This window comes from Bacillus rossius, chromosome 1 (genome assembly GCF_032445375.1).
Source record: "Bacillus rossius redtenbacheri isolate Brsri chromosome 1, Brsri_v3, whole genome shotgun sequence".
Classification (NCBI taxonomy): Eukaryota; Metazoa; Arthropoda; class Insecta; order Phasmatodea; family Bacillidae; genus Bacillus; species Bacillus rossius.
In genome coordinates, this window is record NC_086330.1 from 113,880,683 (window position 1) to 113,896,136 (window position 15,454).

General features: G+C 39.3%; 2 protein-coding genes across 4 annotated transcripts in view; one reads left to right on the forward strand and one right to left on the reverse strand.

The window, feature by feature from the left end:
* The window catches only part of LOC134542448 (ecdysone-induced protein 74EF-like), a 507,486-nt gene that overhangs the window by 186,506 nt on the left and 305,526 nt on the right, over nucleotides 1-15,454 (forward strand). The window lies entirely within an intron of this gene.
* The window catches only part of LOC134542433 (U7 snRNA-associated Sm-like protein LSm11), a 195,055-nt gene continuing 180,631 nt past the window's right edge, over nucleotides 1,031-15,454 (reverse strand). Inside the window, exon 5 of the mRNA XM_063386702.1 lies at nucleotides 1,031-1,112. Coding sequence (XP_063242772.1) covers nucleotides 1,090-1,112 — 23 coding nt within the window. The 3' untranslated portion in view covers nucleotides 1,031-1,089. The remainder of the gene's footprint in view (nucleotides 1,113-15,454) is intronic.

The following is a 15,454-nucleotide window of genomic DNA, read 5'->3' on the forward strand; positions in this document are numbered from 1 at the left end:
ACACAGTGTTACTGCGAACACTGTTTTGTAGTGATACAGTTGCTTCTATGTACATGTACAAATTCTGCATTTTTTCTTACATTTTTACTATATTTCTGTTCCATTTACAAAAAAAAATTACAGTGCAGTTGGTTAGAAAAAAATAATTGTAGTACAGACTTCGGTAAAAAAAAAATACACGCATGTACATCTGTTATTACTAGGGACCGGAAAAATTCGCGGATTCAATTACCTCTAGGATAGCCTCCATTATCCTCTGCACTTCTCAAGTAAACACGCGTGTTCATTGGTTACTAAATTGTGAGTCGTCTCCACTGGGTAGCTTGTGATTCGACGCTTCTTTGGTCGATAGTCTCTCATTGGCCCAGAGAGCTCCAGTTAAACCGCCAGCCAATAGCAGAACCAGCAGAATTGTACACATGTTTGAATTTCAGCCTATCACGAAATGAATCCGCGAATTTTTTCGGTCTCTAGTTATTACAAATACTGACATAAAAAACTAAACTTTTGGATGTACAGATTAAATTACACATAAAAATTAATCAGTGTTCTGTTTTTTTGTCAATACAGTGTACATGTAGGTGCATACAAACACCATTGTAAAGGTGCCAATTATTTGTTAAAGGAAAATAACAACTACCAAGTAACTGCAAACAATATATAAGGTATTGTTACCATTTATGAGGGGGGGAAACTGGGTTCCTAAGGGATAGCTTAATTAATTAGTACAGTTTTATTTATTACTAATGTCTACACTATAAATTTATTACTGACTCAAGATCTCTGTCCACAACAATTAGTCTTACACTTATCATTGAAACAATAACACTTTTCACTGGAGCTTGACTCGACAGTGGCTCGCTCTTCTGTCAGCCTCTGTCCGCTTCCTTCGCACACTCACCCACACCGTGCCGCAGTACAGTCCCCAACTATCGCTCGTCGCACGGGTATCGCCAGTACTTCCGAGGGGGAGACTCTCCCCTACTCTGAGACTCTTCGAACACTCGGAACTCCGCGGAGGCCGGCGTCGTTGCTTATATACCCGTGGTGACCTTCTTGAAGGGGCGAGAGCGGCTGTGACGTGTCGCGTCATCCTGGGCCGACCTGACGCCCTAAACACCCAGAACAGCGACGCTTATTCACGCCACTCCTCGCGGCGGCCTCTGTAAGCCCGGAATTCTCAGGTCATTAAAGGTGACAATAGCCCGAGGGAGGAGGGTGCGCGGGGAGCGGAGGGGGCTGGCGAGGACCCTTGTAATGTGGCCAGGCACACGTGGCATGCCTTACGTCTGATGGACGGCGCGTGACGTCAGTGGCCGTGCGGGGCCGCCAGCCAGCTCCGAACCTGGCGCGCATCGCGGTCTTATCTCTCACGTTCGTAACAGAACTGTACGAATTTATATTGACAAGGCCCCATAATTTACATTAGGTCACGAAAGGTTATCTTCCCCTTACTTCATAGTTAAGGGTCCGATACTTAATTCTCTTATTTACTAAGATCGTTATAGGAGTTATAGAACAATTAAAAGTTAAAAAATTAAAATTTTATGTAAAGTACTCATTGCTCATTAACAAAAGAGTAAATAATTTTGTACGTAGGGCTTAGTACAAATTGACATATTCATTGTTCAAATAAGTTTACTCAACGATGCAGTAAAATTAACTGTAAGTTGTGGTAAATTTACACATGCATGGATTTGTAATTTTTATACATCACAGAGTAAAAATAAAACAACAGCTATGACATATTTACCAAACCATATCTAAAAAAGTTTACACATTTGATAGTATTTCGACGTGAGCACAAGAGTAAAAACAGAGAAACACATGTAGGAGTAAAATTAAACTAACATCGGTGGAAACTCTGCTGCTACATACATTTAGTGTAAAATCACACAATTTTTTGTGTATCATCATAGCTCTGGGTATACGGCATTGGGTAGTAATAATTTAATAAATGATTCGGAAGTCGCGTGGACCAGAAATGTGTAACCACGGAGCTGCCATTTGTAGTGGATGGCGCGACACAAAGTTCACAAAGCCAACGGGAAACTGTATAGTATTACCTAACAGTTTAATAAATTTTAACAAGATGGGCAGTATTTTAATAATATTAATTATCGTAAATCAGGTCCAAGCTAGGGTTTAGTTTTTTTCAAGTCTTTTCTACTTTAATCGGAGTCGTTTTATTGTAGAGTTTAAATTTAGACCTGCAAATGATTCAATTGTCGACGTAGTAGCTCCGGCAGCGAATTCTAGCGGTGGGTGCGGAAACTACTTGTGATTCGTGTATAAATGTAGTTGAAAGCACAATTTGCGTATATTTATCACGGTCGCCATTAGTTTAAAGAATTATTACCTCATATTTCTTGTCCAAGTTTTGAATTATAAATGTATTTTCAACATGAGAATACACGAGTACGCTCATTTCCGAGGTTAGATGTTCTTCATCTCTGGTGAGTACTGAAATCTAGCTCACTTTTTTTAAGTGATGACTCGACTAATCGGAGCTCCACGTCGGCGTCGCTTACGCAAAGCAGGAGTCAATGTTTATCTGAGTGAACGTGCGGAATCCCAGTTACATTAATAGCATGCATGCATCGCCACTTAGATAGCAGAATCCCTTGTAACCAACTTTAAAAATAAATTTGAATCATGACAATTATGTTGGGTTGTGATTAATGCGTAACTATTATCTAGCTCGAACAACTCATTTTAATTCGTGGCCTGGAACGCTCACTTTTAATGAAGTTATGGCACTTGCGCCGAGAGACGCTTGCTCAGAGATGGAATTTATTGGCATTTGCCTAGAGAGTAATGGATTCAAACAAACCAATAAATACGATTATTGTAAACAATGATAATTGCGCGGAGGCGCTTAGGTGTGAACTAGAAGGTGGAAGTCGCTTGGGGGGGGGGGGGGGATGGGATGGATAGGGGCCCCCTAAAGTTGTAAAAAACTTAAGCGAGATCTCGATGACGGCAGTATGTTATTTGGGGTGAGGCAATGAGACGTGTTACAGCACCTGGAATCATGTATGTTGATAATTAGATTGTATGTGTCCATACTCCTTCTTGTTGACGTAGGATTTTGAATATGAAAATTCTCGCATCCGCCAGTAGCGTTCCGTTTGTTTTATAGCGGTGAGAAGTTTTCAACGGTAATTAGAGATGTGCTGTTTACGAATAGTAGGCATGTTTCCTTTACCCACGCAGCCTCAAACCAAAGGATCCTTTTGATTCCAAGGCTGCAGTCATTGAGAAACTAGACGTAAAAGGATACCAAAATTCTTTTGACGTTTACACAGTCTGATGTATCAACAAAATAAATGCATTTTTGGCAGTTAATCGTTTTCTTTTACAAAATTTTTCATTTACAAATTTTCATACGCACATTAAAATTATTTGACATTAATAAGTAAGCATAAAAAGGTGTAGACAGCAGTTGGATGGCTAAGAAACAGACTATCGGCACAGTTTGATAAACGATAGCGTCCCGAAACCCTCAAAGGCCACAAGGATGCGTGGAAAAGGACACCGGCGACTCGTCCTTTCACGAAAGGTTGCACCGGCGATGATGTAAGTATCCTTGCAAATATTCGGAAGGTCAACAAAGGGTTTGACATCCTGTAACTACACTTTTCAAGGATCGTTCAAGCTAAAGGATCGGTCAAGGAGGTATTCTGAAACAGCTAACCTAATCCAACCTAACGAAACTTGGTGTTTCTCGGGATTAACCTATAGTCGGCTACATTTTTCTTAAATGTCAATGCGTTTATTTTATTTGGTAGTATGTATAGTGGGCTTCGCAGTAGACTACCAATTTCTATTTTCATGTGCATTTCTAAAGTGGCTGGTGTGGACGTTTTACTGTCCGAGGTTGGCGGTCGCTTGAGTTGACTTCGTTTTGCTGTCGATAGTCATCTCAGATTTAACACAATTCTTTGGACATATGCCATAGCAGTTTTGCGCTGTTTGCCATGGGAAAAATTCAAGAATTTGGTCATAGGAAGCCAACTTTGTTCGTCAGTGCAGTCGTCGTTGTGTTGTGTGTAATACCTGTTTTAATTTTCATCGTCGCGTTCGTATGTTTGCTGCGTTGACCAGACTGTTGTCTTTTTGCATTTACTGTTCTTGTTGAAACTGTCTCGTCGTTGTTAGGCCGCTGTATTCGTCTGTGCTGTTATGTTTTCACGACTAAATTCCTTCCACGGAATTTTTGTTATGTCTTATATTTAAAGTTTTAGTGTGTTCATTTGTGCTGTAGTCGATTTGTTGTCCATAATACCTGTTTAGGTTCATCGTTGGGTCCATCTGTTCGCATTGTTGTCCAGGGTTTCTTATTTTCGTATTCTTGAATTTTTCCATGACAAACAGTGCAAAACTCAAATGGCGTTATGTCTGAATAATCGTTTTAAATCAAAATTCCCCATTGCATGAAACATTCAAAGAACGGATAGTCATTTCGCTGTACTTTCACTCAGCTCTCGTTACTCTACCCCGGTTGGTCGGTTTCAACGGAGCTGAACCTCTTATAGATTTTGTTTCAAATCAAACTGAACGCAGCGCAACGTATCCGCCGTTGAACCATCGTATTGGCAGGCGGGACATTTCGTGCGCGCGAGGCCAGAAACCGAGGTTTATAGAGCTCTTTTTTTTTTTTTTTAAGATGCACCCACAGACTTGTAGAACCACTTCACAAAAAAAAATTATGTACATTGACAAAAGATTCCTTTGGAAACCAGTTTCCAGGAAATAGTTTTTTTTTTTTTTTTTTTTTAATTCTGCAAGAAAGGTACAACACATCGCTATGGATATTTTTCTTGTAGGTATGAGATAATACCGAGTATTTCTTACAAAAATTGGCGCATAATTTTATAATTTAATTAATGTTTCATTCAAGAATATTTTTTTTAAACCATGGATAATCGAAAATCAAACATTATGACTTAATATTGTTTTATCATGCTTATTAATGTGCGCAGTTAATATTGGAAAACTATTCAGGGTATGTTTGACAAATAACTTTAACTATTGTAAGTACTGGGACAACACAAAACATAAATGCCCGAGGAAGAATCCCAACCCAGTATTACTGCGAACCATATTTTGTAGCGATACAGTTGTTTAATGTAAATGCACAAATTTACCAATACCTATAATTTTGCATGAATATTTATGTTCCATTTACAAAAAAAAATTTTACAGTGTTTGATCAACGGGCGGGGTGCGTATCACGTGGGATAAATTAGGCACACGGGCCTGATGGCGTATTTGTTGTGTAATGCTAAGTTATTGACGTGGGTGGGCGGTGCAGGAGGAAAGACACACAACACGCTAACTGGCGTGTTGTGTAAAGGACCCCACACACGATCAGACTATCAGTCGGAACTGCCGCGTGTGTGCAAGGACGGCGGACTGATCAGTCGGAGATTATGGACTGACGAACTGATGGCTGCCCATCGAATCGGACTGTGGGCTCGAGATACTTCAGTCCGGACTGACGTGTGTGGGAACAGCGTCTCGCCAGTCCAAACTGTCAGTCCAAACAATCAGTCCGTCTGTCCATCAGCTGAGTGTAGTGGCAGACATCTTTGTTTATACTGTTTATGTTTTTTTTTTCCTTTCCCTAACTAAAAGTGCAACTAAAACTGCAGCATGCAAACAAAGTTTCCTCCATATTCTGTGATGAAACTCCTACAGCAACAGCAACCACAAGATTGAACGAGTGTGGGGAGGGCTTCAGTTCAGTCCAGACTGTCAGTTCGGGCTGTTCGGTCCGAACTGAGCACGTGGACTTATCGTGTCAGTTCGGACTAACCTGTCCGCACTGGGAGCTGGACTAATCGAGTGTGGGGGCCGCAAGTGTATGCTGAGACTCGAGGGATGTACTGTACTGCGGTGTGGAGCTCCAAGGCCGCGCGTGACGGTACTCTCCCAGGCCAGTATGAGCCCGGCCAGTCGCTCTCGGATGCGCTACTCCGTGTAGAGTGTAATTTCGCCATTTGAACCGGGTTTATAAACTACGCAAGAAATGCAACTACGCAACAAACGCAAGAAAATCACAGTCGTTTGTAAAACACGCAAGTCGCAATACGTCACCAACCCTATTACTTAAAATTGTAAAACAGTAGAAAACCAATTTCTACTGCGGGCAGTTTTTTTTGTTACCAAGAAAATAAAAAAAGTCAATAATTTGATTTTAAACAGTTACTTTCTTTCACTGTGTAAAAGATTAACAAGTGTAAACATGATGTAGGTAACACTGTGATTTTCCATACATGTAATGGCTGCGTCTTAAAAAGTTTTCGGAATTTTTCTTTTCAAATTGGCTGTCTAAAATGCAAGCCAAAATGCAAGAAGGGCGAAAGTTAAACAATAACCGAGTTCGTTATTAAGCCTTGTTTAATTTATAAATCGGTAGTCTAAAATGTGTTTGCTAGACATTGTGCACCTGGGCCGGGAGGAACCATCGTGACGTCACCTGTGATGCGGCGGGGAAGTGAGGGAGGGGGTCCCCTACGCGCACACGTAACCACGCGGCGCACGCGTCCTACACCTTGGCCCGCTGACACACTTGCCGCTGGTACATGACCCACTTGCCGCGTCTGGTGCAGGTACGCCCTCCCCCCCCTCCCCCGGCCAGTTCCCCCACAAACCACAGGCACGCTGGCCTTCGAGGCGACCGACCACTCCTTACCTAAGGCTTGCTAGTTGAAAAAAAAATAATTAATCGGTCAAGTTGCTCAGAGCACTCGGTAATCTTACAGGATCCATCGCCTTTCCCCCCCCCCCCCCCCCCCGTTTTTGATTGAGTTGCATCTTAGGTCTCGGTATACGGCAATTGGTGGAAGTAATTTCGTGAATGCGACGGATTTCAAGGAACGGAAATGTGTGACCACAGTGGTGCCATCTGTGACGGATAGCGAGAACCAAATTTCACAAAAACAAAGGGTAACTTTATAGTATTAATGTTTTATGAATTTTAACAGATGGGCAATATTTTAATAAAATTCATTGTCGAAAATCAGAGCCAAAGCCGGAGTTTACTATTTTTCAAAGTCTTTTTCGCTTCTATCTGAGCCGTTTCATTAAATAGTTTAAAATTTCGGCAGCGAAGTAGCGGCGGGTTATTCTTGTCCAGATATGTAGTTGAAAACACAGTTTCCGTGTACTTATCACGCGTGGTATTATTTTAAAGAATACTGTGTTAAATTTCATGTTGGAGTTTCCTATTACAAATATATTTGCAATTGAATTTGCTCGTTACCGAGGTTATATGTTACAAATCACTGACGAGTACTGGAAGACTCGCTCAGTTAGTTTTTGTTATTACTTTTGTTTTAATGGCTATTTCTAAAATTGTTATCATATGCAGCCTTTGCATTTGTTGTTCTCCCATGAATATTGCCAACAGATATTAACTTAGTGAAACATCATGGGTGTGAGAAAGGCGCTCAGTTCTTCGTAATATTATCATCACACGCGTGACATTTTTACACTGCGGGAGGTCGCGTCGCGCCTGGATGAACGGCGTCCGTAAAGCAGTCGGCAACGCACCGGGTTGCGGTGCGGGGGCTCTGGGTTCGGACCCCGGGTAAGACATGGATGCAATTTGTGTTGGCCTGAAACTTCTCCTTGGCGTTTACCCATACACAAACAACTACAACTACAACTACACAACGACTCGGGGTTGCCTAAATAAATACACCATTAATGTGGGTAAGGGATGATTGGCTCACTGGGGACCGTCAAACTTGCCGGTGTGCCATTCATCTTTTTACACACGGCCCCTGCACCAGCACGCGCGCACTCGAGAGCACGCAGCCCGGCGCAAGCCGCCCTAGCCGTCAGCACGTGGATTTTTTTGTAAATTTAATGGAATATTTATGTCAAATTACAGATATATGTAAATTTACTTGAAAACGACTATATCACTACAAGTTAGTGTTTGCAGTACAGTGCAGTGCACGCACATCTACTCACCTTGGTAATCAAATCTCTGCGTGCGTAGTGGCACTACAGTAACATATAACATATCTCCACAAATCAATCTAAATGAATATGGTGATATCTCCTGATTTAGATAAGCACTAGAGCAAGAATTAAGTAATAACCTATAATGATGAATCTTTGAATTGCTCCGTTAGCACTCTATGAAATAAAACATTGTAATGTTAGGCGTAGAGCAGTAATGTTGGGTTCGGATTCTTATCCAAGCATTTATGCTTTGTGTTGTCCCAGTACTTCCAATAGTTAAAGTTATTTGTAAACCTTTCCCTGAATAGCTTTCCAATATTAAAAAGCATAATAAAACCAAATACAGTCCAATTATTAAAATCGGATATATTAATCATAGTTTAAAAACATTATGCAGTTAACTAATTAATCATTTAAAATATAAAATTTTGCGCCAATTCACATAAGAAATACTCAGTATTATCTCTCAAAATATATCTCAAATAAGCAAAAATAACCATAGCTATGTGTTGTACAAAGTTACAATATCCTATTTCTTGGCAACTGGTTTCCAAAGGAAACTATGTATAGGTATATAAAATAGTATGTTGGTGTGTATTAGAATGATAAACTCCGACACCGTTTGACCGATCGCCATGAAAGTTGGCACATCAAAAAATAATTTTGTGGAGAGGTTTTTTATGCTATCTTTTTTTTGTAACTCGCCGCTATATGCCGCTGCTGCACATAAACTTCTAAACAGTTCAACCTATCGCCCTGGATAAACAGAAAATCATAGGTCATAGGCATACAAACTGAATTTGTGTCATTTCTCTATGTCCACCACACTGTCATACAGCGCTATCTATTTTCTTTAACTCGCGGACAATATATCACTCTGTGTTCAGCTCAGGCAACGCCGGGTACTGCAACTAGTCCTTTGTAAAAGTACAGAAAAATTTTTGCTGTGTACGGAACGTACACAGATATATCAGAGACCAGAAAAAGTAGGGATTTGCATCTCGATTGGTTGAAATCCAAACACTCATATCTTTACGCGGCTTCTGCTATTGAATCTGGAGGACTCTGCGCCAACGATTGACTCCATATCAAAGAAGTATCGAAAAACAGGCCACCTAGTTACGACGTTTCACAAGTAAACATCTACTGAGAAAGCGATATTTGCCTGAGTATGCAGATGAATTCACTCGTATAGGTAATTGAAACCGTGTATTTTGTCGGTCACTACGAATTATTCAAAGTCATGGGACTGCTCAACTCATGTTTGCTTTCGCATTGGTTGATTTCATAGCGAGAAAATTTTTATCCTTGTTAATGGTCACACTTGATTCGCTTCCTTCTCTCCTAGCTGGGCATCGTTGGCTCACGGTGGTAAAGGGGCGTGTCCAAATTACTGCGATCCAATCATGAAAACAGTGCGAGAGTGTGAAGGTTTGCATTCTAACTTGTGACGTGTAAACCCACCAAAGATGGTGACCTCTCTATCGACAAATGAACATTTAAAATAGTTTTATTATGTATAGGCAAGTTTAGTCTATCCCGAAGAAAAAATTAATCCGCGAAATGATCGTGACTCTTACTATAGTTTTTTTGTCGTTGTAATTAGGATGTGACACAAATTTATGTCTACTGTATAAATTTTAGGAATTTTTTTTTAGTGTTTTTCAACCCGCGAAAGTTGGATGAAAAGATAAAAATCAGGTCTTTACTCGACAGGGTAGTTTAAGAGAACGGCTTCGCCATTATCATAACGGGTTCCAAACTTCTTTTGCACCGACTAGTGGCTGTACCGGGGTGCAGGGATCCAACCCATGGAAATACTGCACATCAGTCTATGTGGCGGGCCTAGTGGTGAGACGGGACGATAAGTGCGACGTTCGCTGGTGCTTCTAGCGAAGTGTCGCCTCTGAGCGCAAGGCTCTGAACTGACGCGCAGTCTTCTCGTCGTCATAGGATAACTGTGAAATTAGAGCCGTGACCGTGACATTATATGTCACAGAAATGAAAATAAAGGTGTAATGCAAGTCCCTTAAGTGCTTGCTTTCAAGAATCTGTACCGGTTGTTTAACGCCTAAAGACTACTCTGAAAACACGCCTTGTAGCCATTTTAAGTCTTCTAAAAATATAGTTTAAAAACGCAATCCGAAATCAAATGTACTTTTTGGCCTTCAGCGAATTCTTAAATGATTTTCTTAAGGAGGCCCCACTAGGATATCTGGAGTAGTTTTGAAATAGCGTTGTTTTTCCCGAAGCTCTGCGCACCGTGTGTGTGCCTGGGCAGACGGCGCCCTTAAGAATAAAAAAATCAATACAAACATTACAACATGCAATCCTGTCGGGAGGTAAAATGTGGAAGCAACGGATGGACAACATAAACGACTTATTTGTGTACAAGTATCTGGAGTTCATCCTGATACCAGAAAATTACGGGAATTTACAGTCATATTTTCTGTGTGAGGCAGAGAGGCTTTTTATTCGCAAAAAAGAATTTGCACGCATTGCTTTTCAGTCTAACATCAGCAATTGTAATATTCAATTTTCCAGAGGTTTTTTTTTTTTTTTTTTTTTTTTTGCGTTTCGGCAGCTACCACGTAAAAATTTTATGAATGGCCTTCTGTTGAATCCTTTTTTTATAAACTGTTTTATGTTAACAGATGACTGGAAAGAATGTCATTGTCTGTGATGGAACTTTGAGTAATTTCTGCTTCCTGGTGTGTGACTTTTCATTGGTAACTTACCATTTGCGAATATTTTGTTTCACGTGATTGCGATCTGTAATTATTCTTTCTTGCCTTACTTCCGGTCATTGTTTTTCCTCATATATCTGCGCGTTTCATTACGTGTTTTCACGTTTTATGCTGAAGAACTCATAGGATATAGTTTTTTTTATAAAAATAAAGTTACACTTAGCTCTTAGTTTACGCAATAAATTTAGGATTTTCATATAGCACTTTTAGATATGCTGGTTGTTTTAGTTAATATATTAATTGCTTAGAAAAATCACTTCATGGCCATGCGTCATTGCTAGTTAACAGTGGTGTCTTAGAAAAACCTCACGAATAAACAACAAAGACGAAATATGAAAACACTAGCTTTTAACCGCTGCTTCGCTCGCGTTATGTCCTTAAGTATCAAAGATCACTGCAAAGAAAATAAAATAATATGGGAATTGTTTTTTTTATTGCGTGACTGGAATCATTAGTATTTAAAAATTCTAACATCCCATTTAGCTTAAAAAAAACTGTAAACATGCTTTATTGAAATATGTTTCACTATAAAACAAATTTTAATCCTAACATTTTAAAAAGTTGAAAGTATTAACGAAGAATAAAAAAAAATATTCTGCCCCAATTGTGTGATCCGAAGCCTCGTTCCATTACAAAGTGGAGGAGCATCTATATTTCGTATAAGCTTAACTTGTATATTTAGTTTAATTTGAAGTTTATGTGAGGGTACACCCGAAAGTTAAAGTGAATTTAAAAACGCCGCAGGATATGAAGTGCTTTGTTCTGAATTCATGATTGTATCTATTGACAAATACTCCTTCATTTCCTCTTGCACACATTAAAAAATATGTGTAGATTTTATTAACGATATAAATTTTTTGGCGCCAATATCGCTCTTGCGTACAACCACCGATCACTATTCAAATTTTGCTGCAAGTCCGGGAAAACTTGAGTAATTAGATCCACATCATTTTCACTAAATTACAAAATTATCTTGAAAGTAAAATATAACCTTCAACATCAATGTCCAAACAACAATCACCGAAGAAAAAAGACACCTAAACTCAAAAATTAAAAAAGTTTAAGTATTGCTTGGCGGTGACAGAAAAATAAAATTGAATAGTAAATTTATCGTAGGTATTTATATTAATAAATTGGCGAATTATTTAATTTACTTATTGAAACGTCAGATGGCGTTAAATTTCATTCAAATTACTCAAAACTCGCAGTCGGACGATCACACATACTAATATCAATTTTTTTTTTGCCCTTCGGGAAAAAACTATTGTTTTTTTTTTCAATAAAAATTATTCTATGTTACTTCTAATACCTCCAAGAAAATGTGTACAAAGTTTCATGATGTTCGGTTAAGTAGTTTTCGCGTGAAAGCGTAACAAACAAACTTACATTCACATTTATAATATTAGTAGGGATAAACACACGGAGAACAAATCAGTATCAACTGATGTAAAAGGTTACATAACTAGACAGGACAAGTAATTCTTGAAAGGAATAAAGTCAGAAAAAATAACAGCACCAAAGAACATAGCGGGCTGAAAACGTCGATACAGTTGCAACGAGAACAATAAAACAGAAAAACATAAAAGTTTGAAAACACATTAATTACACTAAGCTTATTTTGGAAAGCGCTTAAAACGTTAAAAAAAAAAATCCTGGCAATAGATAGGTGATGAACTTTAACTTCTCCAAATGAACGCAGTAGTTCCAAGTGTGGGTATAAAACAACAAACCTTGGATTCTGAAGCTATAGAGTTCCGAGTTAAAGCTTTCCGGATTGGTAACGTTCCAAGAACAATCACACATGCAACACGCCGTGTAGTGACGTGTACAGTGTTTAAAGACACGCATGTCCACGAGGCACCAAGGACCTCTTTGGCTTCCGTAATGTCTACTTGGGTAGCAAATGGTTTGTGAACTCGCTGGGGCCTGTTTCGTTAAACTACAAGAGTAGTACATTATAGTGGTTCCTGCGGCTGGAGTAGAAGCGTGAAGCCGGAGCCAGGTGTTTGATTGCTTCTCTATGTGCAGGAGACTATCCTCGCACGGATGAGAAAAACTCCATTCTTGAAGTCCTGAGAGAAGCGAGTTTCATAGAATTATTGATATATATATATATATATATATATATATATATATATATATATAGGTTGACCGATTATATAGACTTTTTATATTTGTAGGTGAATAAAAAATAATAAATCAGTATTCCGAATTTTATGTGACCTATTGATTAATGTGTGTTCAAATGTGTGTCATAGATGACGAATGTGTGTATAAATGTGTGCTTAGATGGAAAATGCGTGTCATCGTTGTTGAATTGTATCAAATGTGTGTCATAAGATGACGAATGTGTGTCCAAATGTGTGTCCTAGATGACGAATGTGTGTCCTTTTGTTTAATGTGCGTCCATTAGTGTGTGTCCTAGATGACAAATGTGCTTACTTTTTGTTAAATGTGTGTCCAATTATATGTCTTAGATGAATGCGCGTAGTCAAGTCTAGACAGGACTGAAGATTTAACGATTTAGAACCTCTTGGTCTCGTAAGCATGAAACTAATTTTAGGGGCGCTTGGTCATATTGTAAGCGTAAAACATGCTTAGTTAGTAGGCATATGTGCTTGTAATAGGTTTTATCCATACTGGTAGTTTGAAGACTGTGGTCTTGTATGCTGGAAATAGGTCACTGCTGGTTTGAAAGGTTTAACAAGTATCGAAAAAGATGGCCTTGTGGTTCGGAGACGCTTGGTCTGAACGTCTGAAATTGGCAAACTGCACATGACCTGGTTGAATGGTATGTCATGTTTCGAAATAGAAGGCGTAGTGGTTTGATTATGTTTGGCCTATAAGCCTAACATTGTACATGACCTGGTTGAAAGGTATGTCAAGTATCGAATTAAAGGGCCTTATGTTTCAGATATTCTTGGCCTATATGCTTGTTTTTGGAAGTCTAGTAGTTATAATGTATGCTCGAATACGACCACCATGGTAGGTATAATGCAATTAACATAATTATTCAGATGGCCAGTTGTCTTTTATAGAGCCCTTTTTCATAGTGACGAATATTAATAGACAATTGGCCTGTATGTGTGGCTTTGTACATGAACGATTTATAGGTTATTCAGATTATCGAATAATTAGACTTTCATGTAAGGCATAGCGGTACTGTATTTAATTCGATGGTCAGGTATATTGTCTTGAGTTGTTTTTCGTAGAGTGAATGATTAATAAATTCCACGAAAGGTAATGGAAAATAAAATATAAAATATATTTAATATTTAGTTACACCTGTCACTGGTCAAGCAGTGCGTTCATTACTTCTGGAACTATTAAGCAAAGTATAATGTTATTTATATCAATTTTCTCTTTATTATGTATTTCAGAGTATATTATACTCTATGTAACTTGGATGTCCAGGTTCGATCTCAAGACACAATGCGAACATGCTTAGGGTTGGATGGTTGATCACCTCGTTCGAATGTTGGAGGCCGCCAGCTAGGCGCGTGATCGTTCACCAATAGAGTCATCACGTCAAGTTTTTGTAGACATAACCTCAAATCATCCTGCTCGTGAAACCAATGTTACCACCAACCATCGTTAGTAACGATGCTGTCGAACTACTGCCAATTGCATCTCGTCAATCACCTCCTACATCAATTACAGAGAGGCCATCACCTCCATCAATTGTGGGGAGACCAGCACGGACATCGCATCTCTTGCTAGGAGCGAATCTAACGTCTAACTGTATGAACGAGGGTGAATTGTCAATTAACATCTCATAGAGTATAACATACAACTGAAAATAATTTTAACAATAGACTGTTCTGATAAATGCTCTACTCTATGGAATTGCATAACAGACATATTTATCCAAGTGATACATATATTTTTAAATACGACCCTCGACTCGTGCGATGGCAGTCGAGCTGAAACTGTGGTGGTGTAAGGACCTACCGCAGAAGTAGTTAACAGAGATGTCTAACTTTCAACCGAACAGGATATACTCCAGTGTAACACCTGGGCTAGGCACTGTTGATTATAGTGAGTGGATCGACGGTGTTTTAAAACATTTTTCGGAGAGTTGTGACGCTGTGTTTCACGTGAAACAGGTTTTAAACCCAGGACCTCAAGATACACCTCTAGAAGTTATCAACTGCCTGGGCTATGGACATTGTAGTGTGAATATGATGAGAGACGATATAGTTCTCCCTGCAACACCTGAAGAGGTTTTCGCACATGCATTCAACCTACCAGCTATTCGGTCACCGCCAGCATCTGCATGTGGCCAGACTTCGCCAGTACAGACATCAACTGCCTGTACCCAGATGGGTGCTACATCGCCAGCACCTACTACATCAGTAGCAGTCCAGCCTAAACGCCGGCGTCAGCTTCGCCTTCCTACATCTCGCAAGAGTCGAACCCGAGATCTCAGTCATCTAGGTCCGATCAGTGAAGACACCACTCAAGTATGTTCCACAGAAAACACTAGTGATGAAAGAACTGTTGAGATTGCCCGTGTAGCTGTACGTTCATTACTTCTGGAACTATTGAGCAAAGTATAATGTTATTTATATCAATTTTGTCTTCATTATGTATTTCAGAGTATGTTTTTACTCTATGTAACTTGTAGTTATGCTTAATATGTAGGTATTGGGTCTCTGGTTTATGTAAATAGGTTATGTTGACTTTGTCACTATGATGTGCAGTGTGTGAATATTATGTACTTTTAT